Source organism: Achroia grisella, unplaced genomic scaffold, assembly GCF_030625045.1.
Source record: "Achroia grisella isolate CSIRO2021 unplaced genomic scaffold, CSIRO_AGI_Agris_v1 utg1086, whole genome shotgun sequence".
In the NCBI taxonomy this organism is placed as follows: domain Eukaryota; kingdom Metazoa; phylum Arthropoda; class Insecta; order Lepidoptera; family Pyralidae; genus Achroia; species Achroia grisella.
In genome coordinates this window covers 671067-696406 of record NW_026712572.1, presented here as the reverse complement: position 1 = coordinate 696406, position 25340 = coordinate 671067, and the positions used below count along the sequence as shown (strand labels likewise).

Below are 25340 nucleotides of genomic sequence, written 5' to 3'. Positions count from 1 at the left end.
TAAGAAGTTATATAAAAATACCTTTCGCTTATGCTAATAGGAAAAGTTGGCTTGTCATCGAAACTTGGTTTCTTTTTATTTGGCAGATCATCCCGGCTCTATTATGTTAGGTGTTCGAATTTTGAATACTTCCAAATTATCATATTATATTTTCTATAAAATTGGTGCCGCTATCTCACTTTTTTATATTTTTATAATTTGTGGCGAATTTATTAACTTTGCCGGCAACACCGTTGCCTAGTTAATATAACAAGAAATACTAACCCATCATTTGAAACCGAATCTTATCTATACTTACATATAAATAAATTTGGAGTGTCTGTTTGTAATATTGAAATAAACATTTTTTACTACATGCATATGAATATAAATACGGTACAGACAACAAAATAACATTTTTTAGAATTTTTGTTTGTCTGTCTGTCTTTTTGTTCCGGCTAATCTCTGAAAGGGCTGGACCGATTTTGACGGGACTTTTTTTGGCAGGTAGCTGATGTAATAAGAAGTAACTTAGGCTACTTTTATTTTAGAAAAATAAATTTTAATTCCACGCGGACGAAGTTTCGGGAACAGCTAGTTGTATATATATATACATTACATTTGTAAATATCTCTACTACACTATAGACTCTCTAGTCTCATCTATTCATCTTATTCTTCCTGGTGGTGCTGCTACAAATGTAAAATAATACAGAATACGAAATGATATGGGTGCCACCTGTAACCTGTAAGAGGAACAATAAAGGATTTTTTATTGATTCATTCAACATTAATATTTCTTCTTATTATTACTTTAGATACGTATTACATCACATTTTCTACTTCATTATTTTCACACCATTCACATAGGAAGAAGCTTAAAAATAGTCAGCAAAAAGTAGAGAGGATCCTTATCAAAATTCATAAACACTTCTTTGTTGGCAGCTAAAAATAATTTAATTAACTAAAAGCTCAAACGAACCAAATCTCAGCAAACACTGCGGACCAACTTGCACTCATTAAAAGTAGTATTTTATGGAAATAATAGAAGAAAATGTAGCTGTCCGTTGAGTTTTTATTAATTAGGTGCAAAGTTGCTTCGAGGAGACGCCGGTCCCGCCGAATGGCACTTTGCGGTACAGTCGAATTGGAAATTAGATTTTCTCAGATTGTTTTAGGTTTATGAGTTATTTAATTTGTACATAATTATTATACAAAGTCGTCTATCGTCTTAAGAATAACATCAAGTATAATAAAAAAATATCCACTTACGAGACTAGCTGAACTTCGTCTGCGTTTCATTTCCTAGCGTAAGGTTATATAGCTTAAAGCCTTCCTCGACAAATGGACATTCAACACAAAAATAATTCTTCAATTCGAACCTGAGATTAACGCGTTCAAATAAACAAACAAACTCTTCAGCTTTATAATTTTAGTACAGATGAGAAGAATTAGGTTTTGTATAGAAATAATAGAAGAAAATGTAGCTGCTGTTGAGTTTTTATTAATTAGGTGCCAATTTGCTTCGAGGAGCCGCCGCACAGTGGGAACTTTGACTCATTTTCATCTCATAAATCTATAACTTCTGTATTAATAAAGATATGTACATGATTTTTTTTCCTGATAATCTTAAATATATATACTTTTAAATAATGTATGCTTTGTGAGTAAAAAAATATTTCTAATAGTTATAAATAATGTAGGAATACAAGAAATATAGAATTTGTAGACATACATTTATGTCCTAAGAAGTTTATACAGAAATAAGTAAAAGTATCTACGTAAAAAACAAAAATTCTTATAAAGATGGTTTACAAGTCACTCAAAAGCTCCTTTGCTTCATCAAAAAGTACTAAATATTTTTTATTGGAAGGTTTTCTTAAACTTGTTATGTATGGGTCAGAGGTATATAAAAATGCGTGTAGAACATCTTCGTTAGTGGCTACCCTCGAACATTGTCTTGCATGATGAAGCCTGTACTGTTTATAGTCTTTGTTCCGTGACTCTTGAGCATCTTCTGAAAGTTGCCCGAGAGGCAAGACAGAAAAGTGACGTATCACACGTTCACATTTCATTTCACAGTAACATAAAACAGTTTTATTAATTCCTCATCTATACCAGTGATTTTTAATGTACAATGATAATTGTGGAAAAATCTTCTGACTTTCCGTCACTAGTGATGCTATCAAACAACTCCTCACATTTTTATACTGTGCCTTGTTCAGAACCAATTTTATGAAAATGCTAAGAGTTTAATGTTTTGAATATGCTGTTATATGTGCCGGTTCATTAATAAGATTACTCATTAAGATTGCTCATTTCATTCTAGTTTTCTGCCGGCAATGCTCGTAAAATATCAACGATGAAACCCTTAAACCCTGTACATATGAGTTCAGTATGAAGTCCACAGGTATGAAGCAATCCCTTGTTTTTCCGTTTCTTTGTCCGAACTGTCTTCGTACGTTTTAGAAGGTCTTCCTCTTTTCTCTGTCGAAGTAGGAGGTTCAGGTTCGCATGTAGTTTTTTTTAGATTTACAGTGAAAATACCATCCTATCAATTGCTATTTTATTTAAAAACTGTTCTTTCTTTCGACACTATACGAAATGCGTATAGTGTTGACGAAACTGAGTTATGAAGGACTTCTGAATACTTGCGATAATTTTTGCTATATTGGCATCTGAAGATTCGGTAAAATTATTTCGTATATAGTTTGAGATAGAATCACGATAATTTATATCACTTTAAATCAATAAGAGACTTAAGTCGCGTCTGTTACACGAGAATTCACTCATTGGGGCGAGATGAGTAATTAACAATTGTTTAGTAATGACAAATGCTTATGAAGAACTGTAATAATTCATATGCAAATACATACACTATTTTAAACTTAATAATGATTATATACGTGTGCAAAATTACTTGATAAAAAATATTTATCATTATGCGGTATAGAATAGGTCTGTATGGGAATGGGAACTATATACTGTGTGAAATAGTTGATAAAAATAAGGCAAAAGATAAAATATAAAGTAATAGTTGAACAAAAAGTATTTTTATGAGTATTCAGACAGAGAATCTCAAATAAAGAAGAAAATCTTAATATACGTACTTAGAAAAAACAAATCTCACCATGATATTATACTCGATTTAAATATTTTACGCAGTGAAACTGCAAAAAAAAATATTATGCCATGAAATTAAATAATATTTCCTAATAAATAAAACCAAATTTAGAACTTCGGCAAGCTTCGGCAACTGTCAAATCTCCAAGTGAAAGTCTGAGAAAAGAAAATAGTACATATAACGATATATGGATTTTTAGTTAAATAATATTCGACTAAACTAGATATATTTTTATTTTATAGTAAAGTACACATTCTAAGCATTCTAAAATGGTATCACACTATATGACTTGATATTGTTTTGATACTATAAATTTATACCAAACAAATTTAAGTTACAAAATTATTTTTGTATTTTTTTCATTCCTTGACTTTAGAGGCTCTATTCTAAGAAGTATGAATAGTCAGAGATTTGAATCATATTTATAACGATAGAGTAACTCTTTGGCTACAAGTTGAGGTATTATACATGCACATCCACGGAGTTTTAGAAAAAGTATTTATGAGATGGTTTTCTTAGGCGGGTTCCCACTGTGCGCCGGTCCGCTGAATGGAAGTTTGCGGTACAGCCGAATTGGAAATAAATTTTTTTAATATTATTTTAGTCTATTTGTGGTTGTCTAACAAGTGAAATGGAAACGGAAACTATTTTTGTTCATAATTAAAACATAGTAATGAAACAGCTGTGGTGAGAAAACTATGGCTGATGACATTAATGGTTGATTCATTCGGTATTCTCGTGATCTGGTACAGCTTACAGGGTACACATTTGTTAGTTTTATGAGTCACTATAACTGCATACGCGACAACGTCGCCCGAGGCACGCTCTCGTTGACCCCGACGACCACATAACGGCAGGTAACCTCCCCACGGGCCCACCCGTTCCACCTCGACCACACTTTTACACACACACACGACACCGTCCTCGCCGGCGAAGACGATGACCTCAAACACACAATATCGCGCATTCAACCGGACGCCTGCGCGCGCCCGGGCGCTCCACACCTGCGCCCCCGGGTGCCCCTCCGATCGATCCCCTGTCCAATTCAAACGGGAATCGAAATTACGACGGCCTGAGCCGAGGTTCGAACTCCTAGTGGTGCCCTCAGTCTAAAGTCGTATCAGGCAGGAGTTGGCCTTCAGCCACTCCATAAGTCCTTCCGCGGGTTTGGAGTGCCATCTGCACTCGCCCCCTAACGTCCGGTGAAGTTGTAAAGGCCAGCTGCGGCCAACAGCATTAGAGTAGTCCGGGAAAAAAACTAAATAACGATTTATATAATATTTCTTTGTGGTGAATAGATACTTATTACATATAGTTCTTATTCAGATAAAATTTAAATAATGTAAAGTTGAAAATATTTTTTTAAAATGATAAAGTGTAAGTTTCTTGCTTATTCTCCTTATGTTGAATCTGCAGTTTAAGTGAATGGTAAGATAATGTAAATATTCGATTCAAAATTCCTTATATTAATTAGGTGTATTTGAAATATAATAATTATTATATTTCGTATATATATTTCAATATATACAAATACGAACAAGAATCATTGTACACAACTTTGTTTGTGTATCTAAGATACAATAAATTATGGATATATAACAATTATTGACACTATAATGTAACCACACTACGACATAAAATCACTAACAAAATAACACAAAACAATGAGTGTTCCGTAGAATTATTTCGCCTTATTAGATACTTCTTATGATACTTAATGGGCCAGAAAAGGCCAGAAGAAATTTATGACATAGCGATAAATCCTGAGCAATTGGGATACACGCCCCGGCACTTAGTATGAATTGGGGTTTTGTATACGTTTGTAATAATATTAGGGGACGCCATTCATATGCATACATATATAGCATCTTTATATAGTGTATATATTTTATTTCATTACTAATAGCCTACTCAATGTAAGCTTGAGTGTGGACTAGAGTTGATTACAGAGTACAAAGGCAGGATGCCTTAGTCCTTCGGAATTGTAAGGCATGAGCTATTAAGGGTGTCACGTGATAACATGATAGTATTGCTCATATATGTATGTATATGGTGTACTGTATATATTCATATTTCACCTATAAATATTCTTTCGTCATCCGTCACTCGTCTTATATATAGGTATAATTCTATATAATATTTTCTAGTATCAATTTGTGTAACTTTTCTTAATACACGTTTATCATTAGTTGAGGGTCTATACATTTACTCATCATTACAATTACTACGGATCCCTTATGTATAGATAACGATTGCCACTTCTCAAAAGCCGACCCGTAAACTTGTCATCCCATCAGCCCTCGGTAGTCTAGAGGTTTAGCACATCGCCTTACTTCCGATGGGTACAGAATCCATTCCTCGGACTATTCTAACATTTGTATTCCTGACTATGAATGTTTGTATTGATGTGGGTGTTTTCTATATACATTTTTTATATATTTCGATTTTTTTTGGTATTTTATATCAATTAGTACACAGAACATAAGGTCTGTTTAGCTTGAGAACTATGCTAACATTTGCATCCTATAGTACGAATGTTTGTATTTGTCTGAGTGTTTTCTATGTATAATATATATATATATATTTACAACAAAATGTATTCATGTATTTATATCAATTGTCTAGCTATAACATAACACAAGCTATGCTTAGCTTGGAAACAGCTATTGCCGTATGGATTATCCAATAAAAAAAAATGTAAATAACATAAATATATACCACAATATATAATCTATGTCACTTTTGTAGAAAGTACCTTTCAGTATATTCACTCTTTTTTTATAACATCAGTATTGATATTTATTATTTAAACAATAACCGCAAAGTAATTCTTAGAAGTAGACAGAAAACATATATTCTGAACTTATACACGACGTGTTATTAGACAAGTCCTCTGACTGTACCATGTGGGAATATGCCACTACGCATTCACTCATGCATAAACATAATATCTCCTTTGGAAAGTTTACACTCTATCCGGAGGAGATAAAAACCATCGCTCCTAAGAATATCCTTCAATTCTTGTCGCTGATACCGAATCCCTAAATCTGAATCCCTGAATCTTGTCTTTGTCCCGGGTCTAGATAGCAAACTCTGAAAAAGGGCGAGCACAATATATCTATAGGTCGCAGTACTACAGGTCCAAGCACCTGACAATAGCCTAAACAACCCAATAAAAAAAAATATCATGTGGGAATACAATGGTGATATTTTTTCTTATTTTATCAATTGGATTAGCTGCCCACATACTCATCATTTCCGAGTACTCTTACTAAATCCCATGTTACAAAAGAACAATACTTATTCAGACATTTACATGGGAAATATAGTAGCAAACCATGGGACGTTCGGTCATCGTGTTCGTACAGCGAGGAGAATTTATAGGGCCCCCATAAATCAGTAAGGTACGACTTAGTATGCACTCAAGTAGTTACGGAGAACGTATAGTTTAGGATGGACAATTTTTCTCTGATTTCTAGTTGTAATATATTTATTACGATCATTATTTATTATCGTCATCTCAGTTATATATCAATTATATATCAATAGCCATATATATATATATAGTACTAGCTGTCCCGGCAAACGTTGTTTTGCCTTAAAATAAAATAAAAAAATTTAGGGGTGGACTACCCCTAACATTTAAGGGGATGAAAAATAGATGTTGGCTGATTCTCAGACCTAGTCAATACGCTCACAAAATTTCATGAGAATCGGTCAAGCCGTTTCGGAGGAGTATGGGAACGAAAACTGTGGCACGAGAATTTTATATATAAGATTAAGATCAAACGTAAATTGCGGGAATTTTATTTAAATTTGTAACTTGTCATTTACTCTTCTGCTTATTTTACATTTTTCTGTTGTTTCTCTATAGTTCTCTGTTTCTTTATTTTGTTACTCCATATTATGTTTTCTCCTTCTTACCTTTAATTTGAGGCTATACATATAATTTGATTGCCAGATTGTTAAGTATTTATTAATATCATAGGATTTATCGATATGTTTATATATGTATTACTGTCATAGAAATTTATATATATTTTTGACATTTTTAATTTATATTAGTGCACCGCCAAAAATTTTTCTCTGCACCACTTATGGTTGACTGGTAGATAATGCTGCAAGGTGTTAAATCCGCCATACATATTCTTGTGCACACACTTTATTTTTGTGCATTAAAGTTAAATAAATACATCAGTCACTAAACTAATGTGAACGGACAATGCAGACAGAGGAGTTTCTTCACACACAAATTGTGGATTGGATACTAGTGTAGATACTACAATTTGTTCAGTACAGTAGAACATAGTTTTGTGAAACTGAAGAAGGTTTTTGTTAAGCGATTTTTCTCTATTTCGTTGCAATAAACAAGTCTCATAACAAAAAAATAAAGCGTTTAAATAGCTGCACATATCAAAAAGAATATAAATATCTAAAAAAGACAGGCAAAGTCGTGTGTAACAGCTAGTTAATTAGAACCTGAGAACAATAGACTTATTGTTGTATCACTGGTTACAACATCAAGAAAAGAAAAAAGCAGGTGTCAAAATGTCAGTTAAAATTTTCAATACATACAGTGTGAAATATAATATTTACAACAACAACTATTTTCTTTAAGCGATACTAATATAAATACATTATGAACGCAAAGGTTTTGGTTGTGCTCCTATTTATTGTCACCAATTTTAGTCTTTACCAGAGCAAGAGGTATGATAACTTCACCCTATTCGGGGTTGTACCGGTTGAAGTTGATCATTTGAAGTTTCTACAGAATTTGGAGAAACAGAAGTATATTGATATGGTGTTCTGGAGAAGACCCATTAAGCTGTATCATGATGTACAGTTTCTTGTGAACCCTACGGATAGAGACCTTTTTATAGAGAGAACAGCACATTTTAGAATGAAAGCAGAGTTATTACTACCTGATATTCAGCAGTAAGTAATAATAACAATAATACACTGGACAATTCACACAACGCGGCAACGCCATCCCAAGGAAAGCAGAGCTTGTGTTATGATTACTAGACAACTGATATAAATACTTATTTATTTTTTTAGTGAATATGTAGATAAAACCCAGACCGATACAAACAATTATACTCCTGAATCATCGCGTTGTGCGAGAAATCGAACTCGCGACCATCGAAAGTGAAACTGTGTTTGAATTATAGATGATTTGCTTTTTCTTCTTGATTTCTAAGAAATACTGTAAATATTATTTTAGAGCATTTGACAAACAAATAATAAGAAGATACCAACGTTTGAAGGCCGAGTCGTTTTCCTGGGAGTTTTATCACAATTTGGACGATATTTACCAATGGTTAGCCGATGTAGCACTGAAATTTCCAAATATAACCGAATTGTCTGTTGTTGGTAAATCTGCTGAAGGACGCGAGATATATGCTCTTGCGATTAAGAGATCAGGAGCAAAAGGGACAGTTATAGTGGAAGGTGGAATTCACGGTAATGAATGGATGTCAGTGGAATTTGTGACTTATTTGGCACATCAATTGATTCATTGTAATAAAACAAGTGGTGCATTCTCAAGTGTAGTACATAAATATAATTGGTATTTACTACCAGTTGTTAATCCAGATGGTTACGATTTTACACAAAGAGGGGTTAGTAAATAAAACATTTATCCGCTCTTTTATTTTATTCTTTTTTACATGGGGCGCTGTTCTAGTTCTCAACAAAACTATGTAAATATCTTCTGCGTGCGTACCTCAACCTCACTTATTTAGCCGGTTTGTACGTTGTTTTTGAGTTGTAGCGTGAAAAAAGGCGCCGTCGGATTGCGAAAGACTGCTTTCTCGATCCCCTAACCCCAACAAAAGATAAAGAGCAGGAACACCTTGGGATTTTTCCTAAAAACCTCAAAATAAAAGTTGTGTAAATAAAGATTTTGCTTAAGCAAGAAAAAGCAGTGAAATTACAGGATCGGAGGCATGACATCTGAGGAATATCAAACCATAAGTGTTATCAGAGGCGTCTTATTATTACGTGATGTCCACAGTGCCGTTCATGTACATAGACAATCCTTATCACTTACCATCAGGTGGGTTGTAAGCTTATTTGCATTTGAATTATAGAAATACAAGTAACTATACATTATATAAATGTATATATATATATATATATATATAAACTTTGAGGAAATATCGCATACAAATATTCTTAAACTTAATTACGTCTTGACTCAGCGAGTTTCATCTTTTATTCTATGGTCCTATTCTATTTTTATACAATATTATACAAGTACTATAATAAAGAAGAAAAGTGATTTATTAAAATCTCATTTCAGGACCGGCTATGGAAAAAAAATAGACGTAGTGTGGGTGGGAGCTTCGGTGTTGATCTGAACAGGAATTTCGAGTATAATTTCGGAGGTAAATTTATGTGTATTTTATTGTTTATCTATGGACAATGTCAATGATTAATGTATGTAGTTTAAATAATCAGAAACAAAACTCAAGATTAATGAATTACATATTATAAATGTCCCGAGTTCCCACCAACATGCTGACCACTTCCATGAATGAGGACTGCTGGACGAAGGGTGTGGTGTATCAGCGCTACCTTGGTAGATTGCCGTCATCAGTGCTGTGACCATACAGACAATTTATATTTATTTTTTATTTACTTTTAATATCCTTCATATGTTATGTTAGTCTGTTAGGTAATTATAATATGAGCTACTAGTAGCCTAAAAGAAATAAATTATTAAATTAAAAAAAAAACTGTAATCATAGATGAGACAATCATAGTGAAATTATAGGATAAGAAGCGTTACATCTTAGTCCTCTGCAACGCATGAATGGTATCAAGGGTACCACATGATAATGTGATGTCCGTAGTGGTGACATGTATGGCGACGATTACCACTTACTATCTATCGATTTTACCGTCAGTGCACATTACATAAAAAAAATTATAAACCCTAAAAAATTTTACAGCATACGATGCCAGCAATGTACCTGCAGATGAAGAGTACTGCGGAAATTCACCTTTCTCAGAACCAGAGACGAAAGCTTTAGCAGATTTTATTAATGACAAAAAGGACAGTCTGAGATTTTACTTCTCTATTCATGCTTACGGACAGAAGATTGTTATACCATATGCTGATAGAATTAAACACGTTGACAACTATAATGAGTTGGTAAGTTAGAAGTCAAACACGAGTCGGATTTGCTCAAATGATTTATTAACGACTTGAGTTTGCAACAGGTGTACATGTATTATATATATAAACCTTCCTCTTGATCACTCTATCTATTAAAAAAACCGCTTCAAAATCCGTTGCGTAGTTTTAAAGATTTAAGCATACATAGGGACGAACAGACAGACAGACTGTGTAATAATAATGATTAATTTATACTAATATTATAAAACTGAAGAGTTTGTTTATTTGAACGCGCTAATCTCAGGAACTACTGGTTCGAATTGAAAAATTATTTTTGTGTTGGATAGTCCATTTGTCGAGGAAGGCTTTAAGTTATATGACATTACGCTAAGATCAATAGGAGCGGAACTGCAATGAAAAATATTGTAAAAAGTCCTACCTTCTGCAATATTTTTCAAATGAAACGCCGACGCATTTGCGTGGGATAGCTAGTTTTTTATATAACTTTTTTTTAAGTAATTAATAATAATAATTATAATCTCAGGACAATTCACACAGCGCCATTTAGACCCAAGTTAAGCTAGCTAAAGCTTGTATTATAGGTACTAGATAACTAATACAAATACATAGATAATTTTTTTTTCGTAAATACACATTATACTTAGAAAACACCCAGACCGATACAAACAATCATACTCATGAATACAAATGCTTGTGCCGTGCGAGGAATCGAACCCGCGACCATCGCACGTAAAGCGGTTGGCTAAACCGCTAGACCACCGAGGTCGTCAAGGATATATTTGGATAATTAGAATAAGAAATCTGACAAGCCACTGAACAGACACCTATGTATATAGATGAACATCACTTTATCATGTAACATTCATAACACATGATATTAGTTAGACATAGGAATATGTACTCCATGAAATATGGCCAGAGCCAGCTTCCGATGCAGCAAAGAATTATTGTACTAATTATACGTACCTATCCGCTAAATGTAAAAACGACAAGTCTTATTCACTCAGTCGATCATAATAAATATTCATGTGCGATTTTAAATTCAAATTAGCGTTTGTTTTCAGGAAAATTACGGGAAACAAGCGATAGTGAAAATGTATAAATTATATGGCACGAAGTACAGCGTTGGAACATTCTACGATACTTTGGGTGACTATATATTGATATTATAATACGAAAGTATATCTGTTGTCTTCTAACTGACAGGCCTCGGTGATCTAGCAGTCTAGCACACCGCTTTACTTCCAATAGTGGGTTCGATTCCTCGCACGATGCAAACATTTGTATTCATGAGTATGCTTATTTGTATCAGTCTGGGTGTTTTCTATGTATATTGTGTATGTATTTATAAAAAAAAACATATCTAAGTATTTATATCAGTTGTCTAATACCCATAACACAAGCTCTACTCACTGTGGGGCTAGATTGCACTGTGTCAATTGACCAGGGTTATTTATTTATTTATTATTCATATCCATCCAACAATACCCACGCAAACGATCCTGTAGAAAGTCTATCTCGACAAATATATATACAAATAAGAATAATTATTCTTTATTCAATAACAGGTCTCAGAATATCTGGTAACAGCGCCAGTTGGGTGAAGAAAACTTTTAATGTCAAGTAAGAACTCATATATTTATGTATATATTCTTATTTAAGTATGTATGTAGTTGGATATATATATTTCAATTTATGAATTTTATTAAAATTGTACCTACTTTCTTTTATTATTTATTTAATGTTATTATTTACTTAAATGCCCACTAATCTCTGTTTGCCCTATGGGCGACTGGGAGAAAATGTCTTATGGTGTTAAGTCCGCCATATGCACCTATTTTTTTTTTAATTTGTGCATTAAGTTTTTATAAATAAATAAATAAATGGTATTTATACCATTTACTTAGAGTTTAAACATCCATCAGTTTATTAACATTATTCTTCTTTTAATAAAATAACGATAAATTAAGTTATAGTTAAAAATTATATTACTGTTAACTATATATGTACCTAGGTGTTATTTGTATATATTTATAGGTTTCTCTAAGCATGGGTAATGTGTATATACAAACGTTTCATCCCCAAAATGACGTAAGACCAAACTACAGGATGAAATTAAAAATATAATAAAAAAAAATTAAATTTATAGCCTATGTGTTATTCTGATGCATAAACTATGTTATTGTAAAGTTTAAAATCCCTTCAGTAGTTTTTGCGTGAAATAGGAACAAACATCCATTCATACTCGCAAACTTTCGCGTTTATAATGTTAATAAGATATAGTTTTTTAATGTTAAAATTATAAAAAACTAAGTAGTTATAGTAAAAATAATTTGTATATATATATATATATAATATAATGTTTTTACGGTTTGTCAAAAATGATTAGGATAGATCCTATGTAAATGTAAATGTCTGCTTGCACGAATTCTATGTAAATACATAGAATTCGTGCAAGCAGCGCCGCGGATTTCAACTAGTCACATAATTGATGGGTTTAACATATTTTGTAACCATATGGAGAAAGCTGAACTAAAAATTAATGTTTCTACTAGGCATCTGTCGACTATAGGGGACAGAGACCATTTTCAATTCCAACTCATCTAATATTTATGAAATCTCTGAGTGCAGTGTTAAATATTTTAAAGGAAAAAACAGCACAAAGAAAGTTAGAAATGTTAGAAATGCAACGATTGAAAATTAAACATTCTCGAAGCCATTTCTAAAGTATAAGACTTATTTAAAGACTTTTAAACCATTCTTTTTACTAGCTTTTTTGTCAAAATCACTGGAAGGCGATGGATGCGAGCAGCGCAGGACCGATCGTCGGGGAGATTTGGGGGAGGCCTTTATTCTGCAGTGGACGTCGACGGGCTGAGATGATGATGATGATGAAATGAACTAATGTGATATGAAATAAATGTGGTGCACTCACCTGCACTAACAGTATACGCTAGCGGGGCATCAGTGCAGAATAATAGGACGAGGACGAAGTCAGGTTAGTCAGCCTATTGTGGTCAATTGACTAGGAATTAATCAGGATGTTTTCCAGGATGGACACGTGGAGGTCAACCTGAGATGACATTGCTAACAATAAGGGTCACAAATTACTAACAATCGTCTTTCCCCTAACAGATTATTTACCAAAATAGTTGCATAAAACACTAAATAGTATGAACTCAAATTAGTCAGTCCATTTTGGTCCAAATCTCCAGGAATTAACGAGGATTGTTTCCAGGGAGGACCGCGCGGAGGTCAACCAGACAAGAATGCAATTGGGGTCACATACAAAATAGTGTACAAAATATAAAACACTATTAAATATTTTTTTTTTATTCTAGGCACGTCTTCACACTTCTACTCCGTGACAATGGATCTTACGGCTATGCCTTGCCTCCTGATCAAATAGTACCAACATGTAAGGAGGGTCTAGTCGGCATGGTTGAATTAATGACAGCACGACCAAAACGCATTAGAATGAACCTTTTCAATTCTGCAACTAGTAACTTCAGCAATACATTCATATTTATTATACTCATTTGTTTCAGAATAAATCATTATTAATGTAATATTGTGTATATTATTTAATGCTAACTTAGATTTATTAATGACATTTATTTATTTTATTTTAATAAATAACTTTTATCATTATCATCATTATATAGTATACAACAAAGTCGCTGTCACTGTCAGGCCGGCCCTATGTATGCTTAAATCTTTAAAACTACGCGACGGATTATGAAGAGGTTTCTTTTAATAGATAGAGTGATTGTAGGGGAAGGTATATATGTATAATATATGTACTCCCGGCGAAGCCAAGGCGAATAGCTAGTATATCGATAACTGAAGAATATACCCACTTAAATAGAATCGATGAATATATATAAACGTAAGAATAGGGATAGGATAATAATATCAATAAATATTAGAAGATAACACACATTATATATACTATATATAAAATATATCCATACATACATATACGAAAATACAAATATTATAAACAATATATACATACATATATAAATACACAAAAGTGCAAGAAAAAAACAACAATGTCATATGCCAAGGAACAAGACACATAGCAAGAAGGAATACAGGTAGATTTAAGTGGAGAGATGAGATTTGACCGAGATGGTAGCAGTTTCGATTAAGGAATCATTAAACACGGTTGGAATTTGACTGAGCTTTTAAAAAGCGTTTCGTTAAACGTATCGCTTTACTTCTGATGGTAGCAGTTTTGATTGAGGAATCATCAAGCATGGTAGAAACATTTGTGTTAAGCATGATTGTTTGTAAGTTGTGTGTACATGCATATTTTGTATGTCTATACAAAAAAATGTATCTAAGAATATATATCAGTTATCTAATACCCACAACAAACTCTGCTTAGCTTGTGACTAGAAGTTATATGAATTGAAGTTGTAAATAAAGAATACTAGTCATCAATTTGTATTTCACTAGTTGTTACCCCTGACAATCTATTTTTACATAAATATAAAACAGTCTAATATCCCACTATGTGATACAATTTACTTTACATGTAAAATAATAAGATATTATCAGCCGTTTATTTACAGAAAGATAACAAACATACAGATAAACGTACACAATTTTTTATTTATGATATTAGTATGGAATTATATGCTTTATCACTATCGATGTTGGTTGAAACTCGTAAAACAAACAGATTATTATTAGTAGATTGGATATCATAGATCTTGAATAGTTATTAATCTTTTATTATTCATCACTTATTCATACAGGATGCTTTGTCTATGATTATAAATCATAGATAAATGTTGTTTACTCAGCTTATTCATTATGTAAATACTATTTTTTCCTGTTTTAGACTATTTTTTATCTAAGTATTTCAACAGCCTATTGTAAATGCTAATCGAATCAAGGGTAGAGTGTATAAAATTTATCCTGTTGTTATAGAACAATATGTTGATTATGTAGAACTATTTAATAATTATAGTTACGATTAATTATAGATTATAGTTACACAATATGTATAATAATGGCATATAATATATATGTTACTTCGTAACTATGTAAGTGTAAAATTAACAACGTTTTTTTGTATTTTTTTTAATTAATTACTAACTACGTGCCCCGGCTTCGCACGGGAGTATTATATATATAAACCTTCCCCTTGAATCACTATTGAAAAAAACTGCTTCAAAATCTGTTGTGTAGTTTTAAAGATTTAAGCATAGGGCCAGACAGCGACAGCGACTTTGTTATATACTATGTAATGATTATTTGATAGGTTAGATATGATTAGAATTTTAAAACAGACAACTACATATACTGTAGGATACCGTATACATATTACCTATATATATATATATATAAAGTCTGATACTCTTTTAAATAAATATAGTTATAATGGAAATAGTATTCCGTTTCGAAATATGCAGGGATTATAACGACAACTCACAATAATGAAATTGCAATAAGAGACATTTCACAATCTGTTATATTCTCAATACATATGACTCTATATTCATTCAAATCGTAATGAATTTAAAAAAAGGTACAAGAAAAGAGTTTTGATACGCAAACATTGAAATTTCGTCAAATTTTGAAGTATGGAATAATGTGAAATCTCTTAGGCTCATGAATTGGCATGTTTTCTAAATCATTAAATAGTATCAACGCAAATTATGTCATTTGTTATATATTTAATAATGATATTATTGCAAACGAAAATGAGTTTAACAAAAAAATATCACAACTATACTCTGTATCGGGCGATACCAGTTATTCAGAAGCATTTGAATTTCTTCAGGAATTTGAGTGACGATTATGATGTGAAATTTTGGAGAAATCCCGGTTTGGTGTATAGACCAGTGGATTTTCTAATGGCTCCTGAAAGGCAGAAGGCATTCTTGAGAGAGGCTAACGATTCTGGTATATATTTGACAACAATAATTCCGGATGTGCAAAGGTACCTATATATTACTAATCTATCGCTTGGTCATTACCAAAGAATGGATGTATATTATCAATAATTTGTTATCGTATTTGAAATGTAATAAACACTGATTCATAGCATCTTCATAATTATCATCCGATCTGGCAGAATAATTTCCTAAAAACATCTTACTTTTAATAATACAGATAAGAACGTCCGACTGATTAAGATCTTTTCAACGATATCAAAAATAAGTTCTAAGATTTACATATACATATATAATGTACTAGCTACCCACATCGGCTTCGCCCGGGTGTACATGTATTATATATATAAACTATCCACTTGAATCACTCTATCTATTTAAAAAAACCGCTTTGTAATCCGTTGCGTAGTTTTAAAGATTTAAGCATATATTGGGACAAACAGAGAGCGACAGCTGTACAGCTGTACCGTGTAATTATATATTGTATATTATATTTGATGTGATACGTGGGGAATAATTCTGATTTGTATGTTTATGTTAATAATAATAATAATAATTTATTTATTTGCTGTTGTGTAGTAATTGGACACAACTTAACTTGAGATGGTCGTGAGTTCGACCCTCGCACAAATCGATTAACACTTAATATATACAGTAATAATAAATAATATAATTATGTTATAATGTATTAATGTAATTGTTAGGTTTTTTAATAAAATTTGCATGCCCACTGTAAAATGGCATATTACAGCGTAGCCTGCTAATGTACAGTACATTAGCAGGCTAGCAGGGTTCAATTGTTATAATAAATGACCTATTTACTTACTGTAAGTTTATTTATTATTATTTACTCACTTAATAATAATAACATGTGATAAAACGAAGTATGCTAGTTACATAAATGATTGCTCGAATACCTAATACAAAATTTCAATCACAAACGTATTTAAAATTTTAACAAAGGTATTTTAATCATTTGTTTACTACTGGTAACATAATATCTGCTTAGCTTGGGCCTAGATGATGTGCGATATATCCTGGAATATTATTATTAACTAGCCGTACCGTGTATCGTCCCCGTGGAATTTAAGTTTTTTTTTCTAAAATAAAAGTAGCCTAAGTTACTCCCAATTACATCAGTTATTTGCCAATAAAAGTCCCGTCAAAATCGACCGAAACATTTCAGAGAATAGCCGGAACAAACAGACAGACAGATAAAAATTGTAAAAAATGTTATATTGGTGTATGTACCATATTTATATTCATATGGTTATTTCAATATTACAAATAGACACATCAATTTTATTTATATGTATAGAGTATAGATTATTACGTACGCTTTTATTAGTATAATAATAATTAACTTGAACACTTTTGAAACTGTTTTTTTTTAACGATAAAAATAATATTAATTATATTTATTATAGGGTATTCGACATGCAAACAGTAAAGGCTTATATTAGAAGAAATATGGATTCATTCGATTGGCGAGGTTTCTATCGGTTAGATGATATTTATAACTGGTTGAAAGACCTAAACAAGATGTATCCGACAGAGATTCAATTGCAAAGCATTGGTCGTACATATGAGAATCGAGATATATTAACAGTGAGAGTAGCCTTAAGAGGAAGCAAAATGAGGTAATTTAATAGTATATTATTGACTAATAAAATATATTAATTTCATTAATTTCTATCAAAAATATAGCTATTTTATTTTGATGCATAAGCTATACTTAATGTAAAGTTGCATCAAAATCCGTTCAGTAGTTTTTGCGTAAAAGAGCAACAAACATCCATATTTTCGCGTTTATAATATTATTAAGATTTAGTTTCTATCTGTTTATACTTACACCAGTTTCTGTGAGTCCCTTTGTCTCAGTAAAACATGCTATAGTTGAATGATGTCAACAGTATCTAATGAACTTAGCCGTAGAATAAATAAATAAACCAAAACAATTCTCACAACGCCATCTAGTCCCACGGTAAGCAGAGCTTGTGTTATGGGTATTAAACAATTGATATAAATACGTATATAATTTTTTTATTGTAAATATACATATACATAATATACACAGAAAACAACCAGACTGATAAACAGACAAATAATCATACTCATGATGATTATATCGTGCGAGGAATCGAACCCGCTACCACCGGATGGAATGCGATTTGCTAAAATAGAGCACCGAGGCTGTCATAGAAAAAAATTGCATTGCATTAGCTATCTGCGAGTGAAAGTCCCGTCAAAATCTATTCTGCCATTTCAGATATTTTCAAAAAGAAACAGACAAATACCTATGTATCTATATAGGCATTAGGTAATTTGTTTTATTAAATTTTTGATGTATGTAAGTACCGTACATACTTTCATATGCATTTACTGAATAGTTATTAATCTGATATTACAAACAGACACTTTAATTTTAATTATTTGTACAGATCAAAAGTAATCTTTGAAAGTGGTATTCACGCAAGAGAATGGATATCGCCTGCTTTTGTTACTTATCTAATTAATGAAATTGTACATTCAAGAGATTCAGACAATGAAGAACTGAAAAACATTGCTTTGACGTATGAGTGGTACTTTATACCTGTGGTGAATCCTGATGGTTACGAATATAGTCATGAAGAGGTTTGTTCTTATTATTGTTATTATGAGGAATGTTTTTTTATTCAATTATGTTATGATGTTTATAGAGAAATATATACATATAGATGTTACGCTTTGTTCAGGGCACAGTGCATATCATGTTACTGTTTAAGAAACTTCTCCGAGGTAGCGTTGTATATTATTTCACAACACTAACATTTTCTCCTCCGATCGATTCCCCGTCCAATTCAAACGGGGATCGAACTTACGACGGGCTGAGCCTAGGTTCGAATACCTGGCGGTGCCCTCAGACTAAAGTCGTATCCGTCAGGTGAGATTTGGCCTTCAGCGACTACATAGGTCCTATCGTCCGGTGAAGCTGTAAAGACTAGCAGCAGCCGACAGTATTAGAGTAGTCCGAAAAAAAAGTAACATTTCATATTTCACCAAAAGTCTTTACTTCTGTATCTTATTGCAATTATATCTTTTATGTTTATACTAGCTGTTCCCGCGACTTCGTCCGCGTGAAATTTAACTTTAAATTTCTATAAATGTTCGTCTTAATTTATTCGTTCCATTAGGTACTGATAGGTTCTAACGAATATAATTACATCCTGGATCATTCCTTATTTTATCCCCATGGTGGTTGAATTTGTCAAAATCCTATTCAAGCGAACGTCTTCATCATAGTAGCTCCAATCATTCATTTCAGTTCAATCAGTCGTAAATCTAAGAAGATTTATACAAAATTTCATCCCCTATTTTATCCCCTTAGGGGTGTAATTTATCAAAATCCTTTCATAGGGGATGCCTACGTCATAGTAGCTTTATGCATGCAAAGTCTTAGCCCGATCGGTTTAAAATTGACATAGTTTAATACAAAATTTCATCCCCTATTTTATCCCCTTGGATTAAATCATTATCCTTTTTTAGCGGATGCCTACGTCATAATATCTACCTGCATGCCAAATTTTAGCCCGTACAGTCCAGTAGTTTGGGCTGTGCGTTGATTGATTACTATGTCAGTCAGTTACCTTAGAGTTATATATATTTAGATACATATTACTTTAATAATATGTTTTTTTGTCAGAGGTACAATAAAGATAATTCATTCATTCATACAAAGGTATCTAATCAGACGATTTATACACATATTGCACTTTTAGTTTTTACTAATTCTACTCAATACACCTAAATACATATTTTGTTATTATCCTATATTATTCCACCACTGTTTTGCCTGTTTTCATTCACGGTTTTATATTTTGTATCATCTCGAGATAAAGGTAATCTGGGTAGGTCTATTTAGATAAGGGTGGTATATATATATTTTATAATTTATTAGGAAATCAATACAGTAATATATGAGTTTATTATATAAACTAGCTTTTGCCCGTGGCTTTGCTCGAGTTAATTTATCCCCTCAGGGGTAGAATTTATCAGAATCCTTTAGGGGATGCCCACATCATAGTAGTTTTATGCAGCCCGACCGGTTTTCATACAAACTTTCATCCCCTATTTTATCCCCTTGGGGGTAGAATTAATCAAAATCCTTTTTTAGAGGATGCCTACGTCATAACATCTACCTGCATAACAAATTTCAGCCCGATCCGTCTAGTGGTTTGGGCTGTGCGTTGATAGATCACTATGTCAGTCAGTCACGTTTGAGTTATATGTATTTAGATTAATAGATATACATTTATTACACTGTGTTAGATATTTTCCAATAAACAAATAATAAGCTTGTTTATGTTTAGGATAGATTGTGGAGAAAAAACCGTCATAACGGACCGAATGGGGTGGATATAAATAGAAATTTTGGTACTGCTTTCGGAAGTAAGTAACACCTCATTTACTAGTTACCCATTCCGGAATCATTCAAAACACAGGTTCTAAACCAAGTTAACCTTTTTAAGGTGTACAATACTCTAGTACATTATTTTGATTTATCTCGTAGGGTTCAGTCAGCGTTTGCGATTTAAGCGCAAAAAAATGTGTTAATTTACGACATCACACTCCTCTTTAAATTTATCAGTGTTTCTCTACAATAGTATGCATTTATTATACACATAAATCTTCCTCTTGAATCACTCTATTTATTAAAAAAAACAGCTTCAAAATCCGTTGCGTAGTTTTAAAGATTTAAGCATACATAGGAACAGACAGCGACAGCTACTCTGTTTTATACTATGTAGTAATGTGACAATGACAATCCCAGCGAACTTGTACTAAATAACAAAAATAAAATAAAACTTAGACTAATGATACCGACTGCAGTAGTAGAGACTAAAGTATCCATGCAGATGACTTTTTTCAAATTGTATTTTCGTTTAATGCAAGATTTGGATTACATACAAATTTCATCCTAAAAGAAGTTGATTTTCTTTTGTGGATCAATTTTTTAAACAGATGCTACTTACTGCATGTATATGTTCATTCTACAGCTGTTGGTGTAAGTTTGGATAAGAAATCCGATATATACTGCGGTCCTGCAGCATTCTCAGAAAAGGAGAGTCGGGCACTTGCAAATTTCATACGCTCGAAGAGTAGGAACTTGGAGTTTTATATTGGATTTCATTCCTATGGCCAATATATGATTATACCATTCGCTCACTTGAAGAATCATATTGGAAATTATGATGAAGTGGTAAAATATTTATGCCTTTTATATAATTTTAATAATGTTGCTTAGAGAGTAGATTAGGAAGAACGATTGTTGAATTTTTTCCCTCTTGTTTTGATTCTAATTTACAGAAAGCAATGGGAGAACAAGCAGCCAAAAGAATATCTCAAAGATACGGTACATCCTATACTGTGGGTACAGCATACGATACTGTAGGTAAGGTTTGGAAATAAAAAGATATATTTTTATTATTCTATTGTGAAACTTTAGGAAAATTTGCACAAAGTTTATAATTTCTTTATTTATTTTTAACAATACAGTATATTGTCGTCGTTCTTTTGTATATAAATGATTTATAAAATTAGTATCTGTACATTTATCGTACTAATATTGCATTCTTATTAATAAGGTAAAAGAATTTATTCGATAAATATTTTTTAATTTTATTATTTTTCGAATTATTCTAGTGGTTATGTATATCTTCACCAAATGATTGAGATGAGTGATTGAGATGATGAAAGAGTGAGATGGCACTTCAAACCCACAGAAGGATCTATGTAACGGCTAAAGTCTAACTCCTGCCTCATGCATACGACTTTGATATGAAGGCGCCGCTGAGGTTCGAATCTCAGCTCAGGCCGTCAGAATTACGGTCGCCATTTTAATTGGACACTGATCATACAAGTCTTTACGGGTTTGCCGAACAATGGCTGGCGAGTGCAGATACTTCAACTCGTGGAAAGACTTATGGAGCGACTGAAGGTCAAAACCTGCCTGACGTTTACGATTTTAGTCTGAGGGTACCACCAGGGTTTCAAACCTCAAACCGTCAGAATTTCGATCGTTGTCTGAATTGGATTGTCCCATAAATTGTACTGTTTTCAGGATATATAACTTCGGGTGTCAGTGGATGTTGGGTTAAAAGAAATTTTGATGTTCCGTGAGTAAAATCAATCAGATTTTATTTAAATAATAATATTTACATAATATATGGGAAAAAGAGCAGAGATTTGAAGGAAAAGTGAATTGAATGTTGAATACTATTATTCCGGCTTTGAATGAAATGAGAATGAGTATATCTATATTTGTAAGAAGCACTAATTAAAGATAACAACTTAGGCTTTGAAGCCGGCTACCGCAAGGGAAATCCAAGTAGCGCCCGTGACTTGTGACACGGGTGTAGGTTTAAAAGGCCCCTTTAGAATGCATTAACACTCACCTTTACTATTTGCAGCTTTCCCCCAGGCCCAACTATAAAAACAGGATAAACCCATTCCTAATACAATTTACTTTAGTATCCAAAACACAACCGGCACGCTCTGCGCTCGTCGACTGAATGCCGCGGCTCACCCAACGAAAGAGGATTATTCAACTACCGACCTCCGTATTTATAGACCGAAGTCAGTGTAGTAGGTCGGTCTATAAATACTAGATGGCACTATTTTAGAATATATGTAATAATCTTTACATTGGTTACTTCATTAGTACCAAAACACAAATTACCTTCTTTTAATATCATTTTAAAATATCTGATTATTTGTACAATATTGATGTGAACTCTAACATATTAAGTCACTAATATAGATGTTCTTACTCCTTAATAACCTTTTCCAACCTTTATACCTCAGATTTTTTTCTATTATTACTAAATACAAAGAATGGTAAAGGTGAATTGAATGGAAAGTGACAAAAAGAATAAAACCAAATGAAACATTAATTAGTTTCAGTAAGAGAAAAAAATACACAACAAAAGTCTGTACTAAATTGTGTGTACCAGTGTAAATAAAAATAATAATAATCTCAGGACAAGTCACACAACGCTATCTAAGCTAAGCTAGCTAAAGCTTGTGTTATGGGTACTAGATAACTGTTACAAATACATAAATACATTTTTTCTTCGTAAATACATACATAATATACATAGAAAATACCCAGACCGATACAATCAATTATATTTATGAATACAAATATTTGTGCCGTGCGAGGAATCAAACCCGCGACCATCGGAAGTAAGGCGGTGTACTAAACCACTAGACCGTCATCGTCAAAGTGTTGTAATGGAAGAATTAAAAGTATTAGTAGCAATATGATAAGATATTCCGCAACGTAATCATAATAGGGATATTATGTCTCATAATATTACACTTTGGGAAAATCATACATTTGATGTACTTTATCTTCAATTTTATTTTTAATCCTTTAGTATGTTTAATGCAGGTACGTGATTACTTTCGAGCTACGTGATAATGGCCAAGAAGGTTTCGCTCTATCTCCTGAGCATATTATACCAACATGTAAAGAGACTATGGATGGCATCATATCCTTACTAATTCCAAGATCGAACAGATTTAACAAAATTATGAAGCATTATTCCCGAGCATCTGAACATAAACTATTGAAGAGTGTCGTTCTGTTATGGAACTTTCTATTATTTATTATTTTGCGTTTTGATTGAATATATTGTGTACAATAAAATCTTTTTCTTTTTCACTAAACCTGAATATGGTCGACCTACATATTAAAGAAAGCTACTGGCTATTTATACCTTTGTTAGGTATTCTATTTATTATTTATATAGACATTTATCCCAGTTTTATTTAACCTATATATTGGTTAACATTTATTTAACCTATATGTTGATTAACATTTAACAACTTATGTTGTTATACTTTCGTCGTAGGTGCTTCTTACAATCTGTTTTACGTGAAACATTAACAAATAGACAGACAGTTCACATGATAATGTCATGCTTTTATTATATGTAACGATAATAATTATGAAGAAGTACAAAATTATAATAGTCTAGTATAAAACACAAGACCCCAAAATCCTAAAATCAGTTAATTCATTAATAAAAACACAATGATTACCGTAAACCCTTATTCTGACGTGTACATACAGGCAGCCGTACCCTAACCGTAACATAAACGCATAAATGATGTTATCAAAGGTGGTAATATGACTAATGATGCGTGTAATCGTTTAGGCGTCACGACAAATCGTCATTTCACGTGATCTGATACCATTTATTTTGGTGCTAGCAGCCAGTATATTTCGAACTGCCACCCTCCCTCAGCAAGATTGAGTTCGGACGATATAAGAGAGGCATTTAACATTCTCACGTGTCATGATATTTTGGACAATATGTTATAGTAGTAACGACATGGACATTGCTAAGGTAGTGAATGAGTGATAGTGAACTTTAATGTTAGATGTAGAGGGTTGATTTCAGTTTGTGTTAATGTTAATTGTAGTCCAGTTTTTAGGGCGTTGTATTATCTTTTATTACGGGAATTAATTGCTTACTCCCGTTTGTTGAACCGCATGAGTCTTAATTTCATTGTTTTTTTATGATGGTGCCTACCTACATATATAACAAATTATAAAGGACGAGAAATCTGTAAATACAATTTTTTTTCCTATAAATTAGAGAAATGGGTAAATTTTAATAACTTGTTTTGGAATTCTAACATGTATATGTCTCTTTGTAGTAAGGAGTCGAATTGTAATGGCAATTAATAATATAAACGAAGTATATTGATAAATATAGTAAAAGTAAAAAGGTACATATAAATTGTTTGTGTTATACAGGCAAAACTAACAGAAATGGATAGTTAATGTATTTCATGAAAATGTATTTTTTTATAATAAAATTTATTTTCTTAATTATTTAAGAAAAGTAACGTTTCAGTTGTTAGTTTTTCCTTAGATATTTTACTGGATGTTGCTTATAATATGCATATTGCATATCCTCCATCATATATACTAGCTCGCTAGCTTTTTTTTATTTATAATAAATTTTACAAAACTCAAAATATTAAAATCTCGAGTTAAGCTAAGTAGTTTAAATCTGACCAACTGCAATGTGTGTCAACTTATTCATTTTTGACTGACTCCGATGAAATACTGATTTTAAACAAAAAGATAATCCTAGACGAGATAGAGGCTTATAAATTTTTATTATATAGAT

The 25340-nt window shown here is 32.3% G+C and overlaps 1 protein-coding gene across 1 annotated transcript; it reads left to right on the top strand.

Moving 5' to 3' along the window:
• The first annotated feature begins 7714 nt into the window (after positions 1 to 7714).
• Positions 7715 to 23826, top strand: LOC131842868 (uncharacterized). Its single transcript, XM_059191438.1, has 15 exons — positions 7715 to 8037; positions 8327 to 8723; positions 9407 to 9491; positions 10059 to 10261; positions 11311 to 11395; positions 11815 to 11869; positions 13588 to 13797; positions 16044 to 16202; positions 17583 to 17795; positions 18597 to 18789; positions 20505 to 20583; positions 21192 to 21394; positions 21502 to 21586; positions 22256 to 22310; positions 23588 to 23826. The coding sequence occupies exons 1-15, from the start codon at positions 7742 to 7744 to the stop codon at positions 23823 to 23825; spliced, it is 2556 nt and encodes an 851-aa protein (XP_059047421.1). The 5' UTR covers positions 7715 to 7741; the 3' UTR covers position 23826.
• The last annotated feature ends 1514 nt before the right edge of the window (positions 23827 to 25340 follow it).

Excerpts from the sequence above, each read along its gene's own strand:
- LOC131842868 (XM_059191438.1), top strand. The coding sequence starts at position 7,742 with ATGAACGCAAAGGTTTTGGTTGTGCTCCTATTTATTGTCACCAATTTT. Across the intron at positions 9,492-10,058 it reads TTTCGAGTATAATTTCGGAG|CATACGATGCCAGCAATGTA; the intron begins GTAAATTTATGT and ends AAAATTTTACAG. Across the intron at positions 21,587-22,255 it reads TACAGCATACGATACTGTAG|GATATATAACTTCGGGTGTC; the intron begins GTAAGGTTTGGA and ends TACTGTTTTCAG.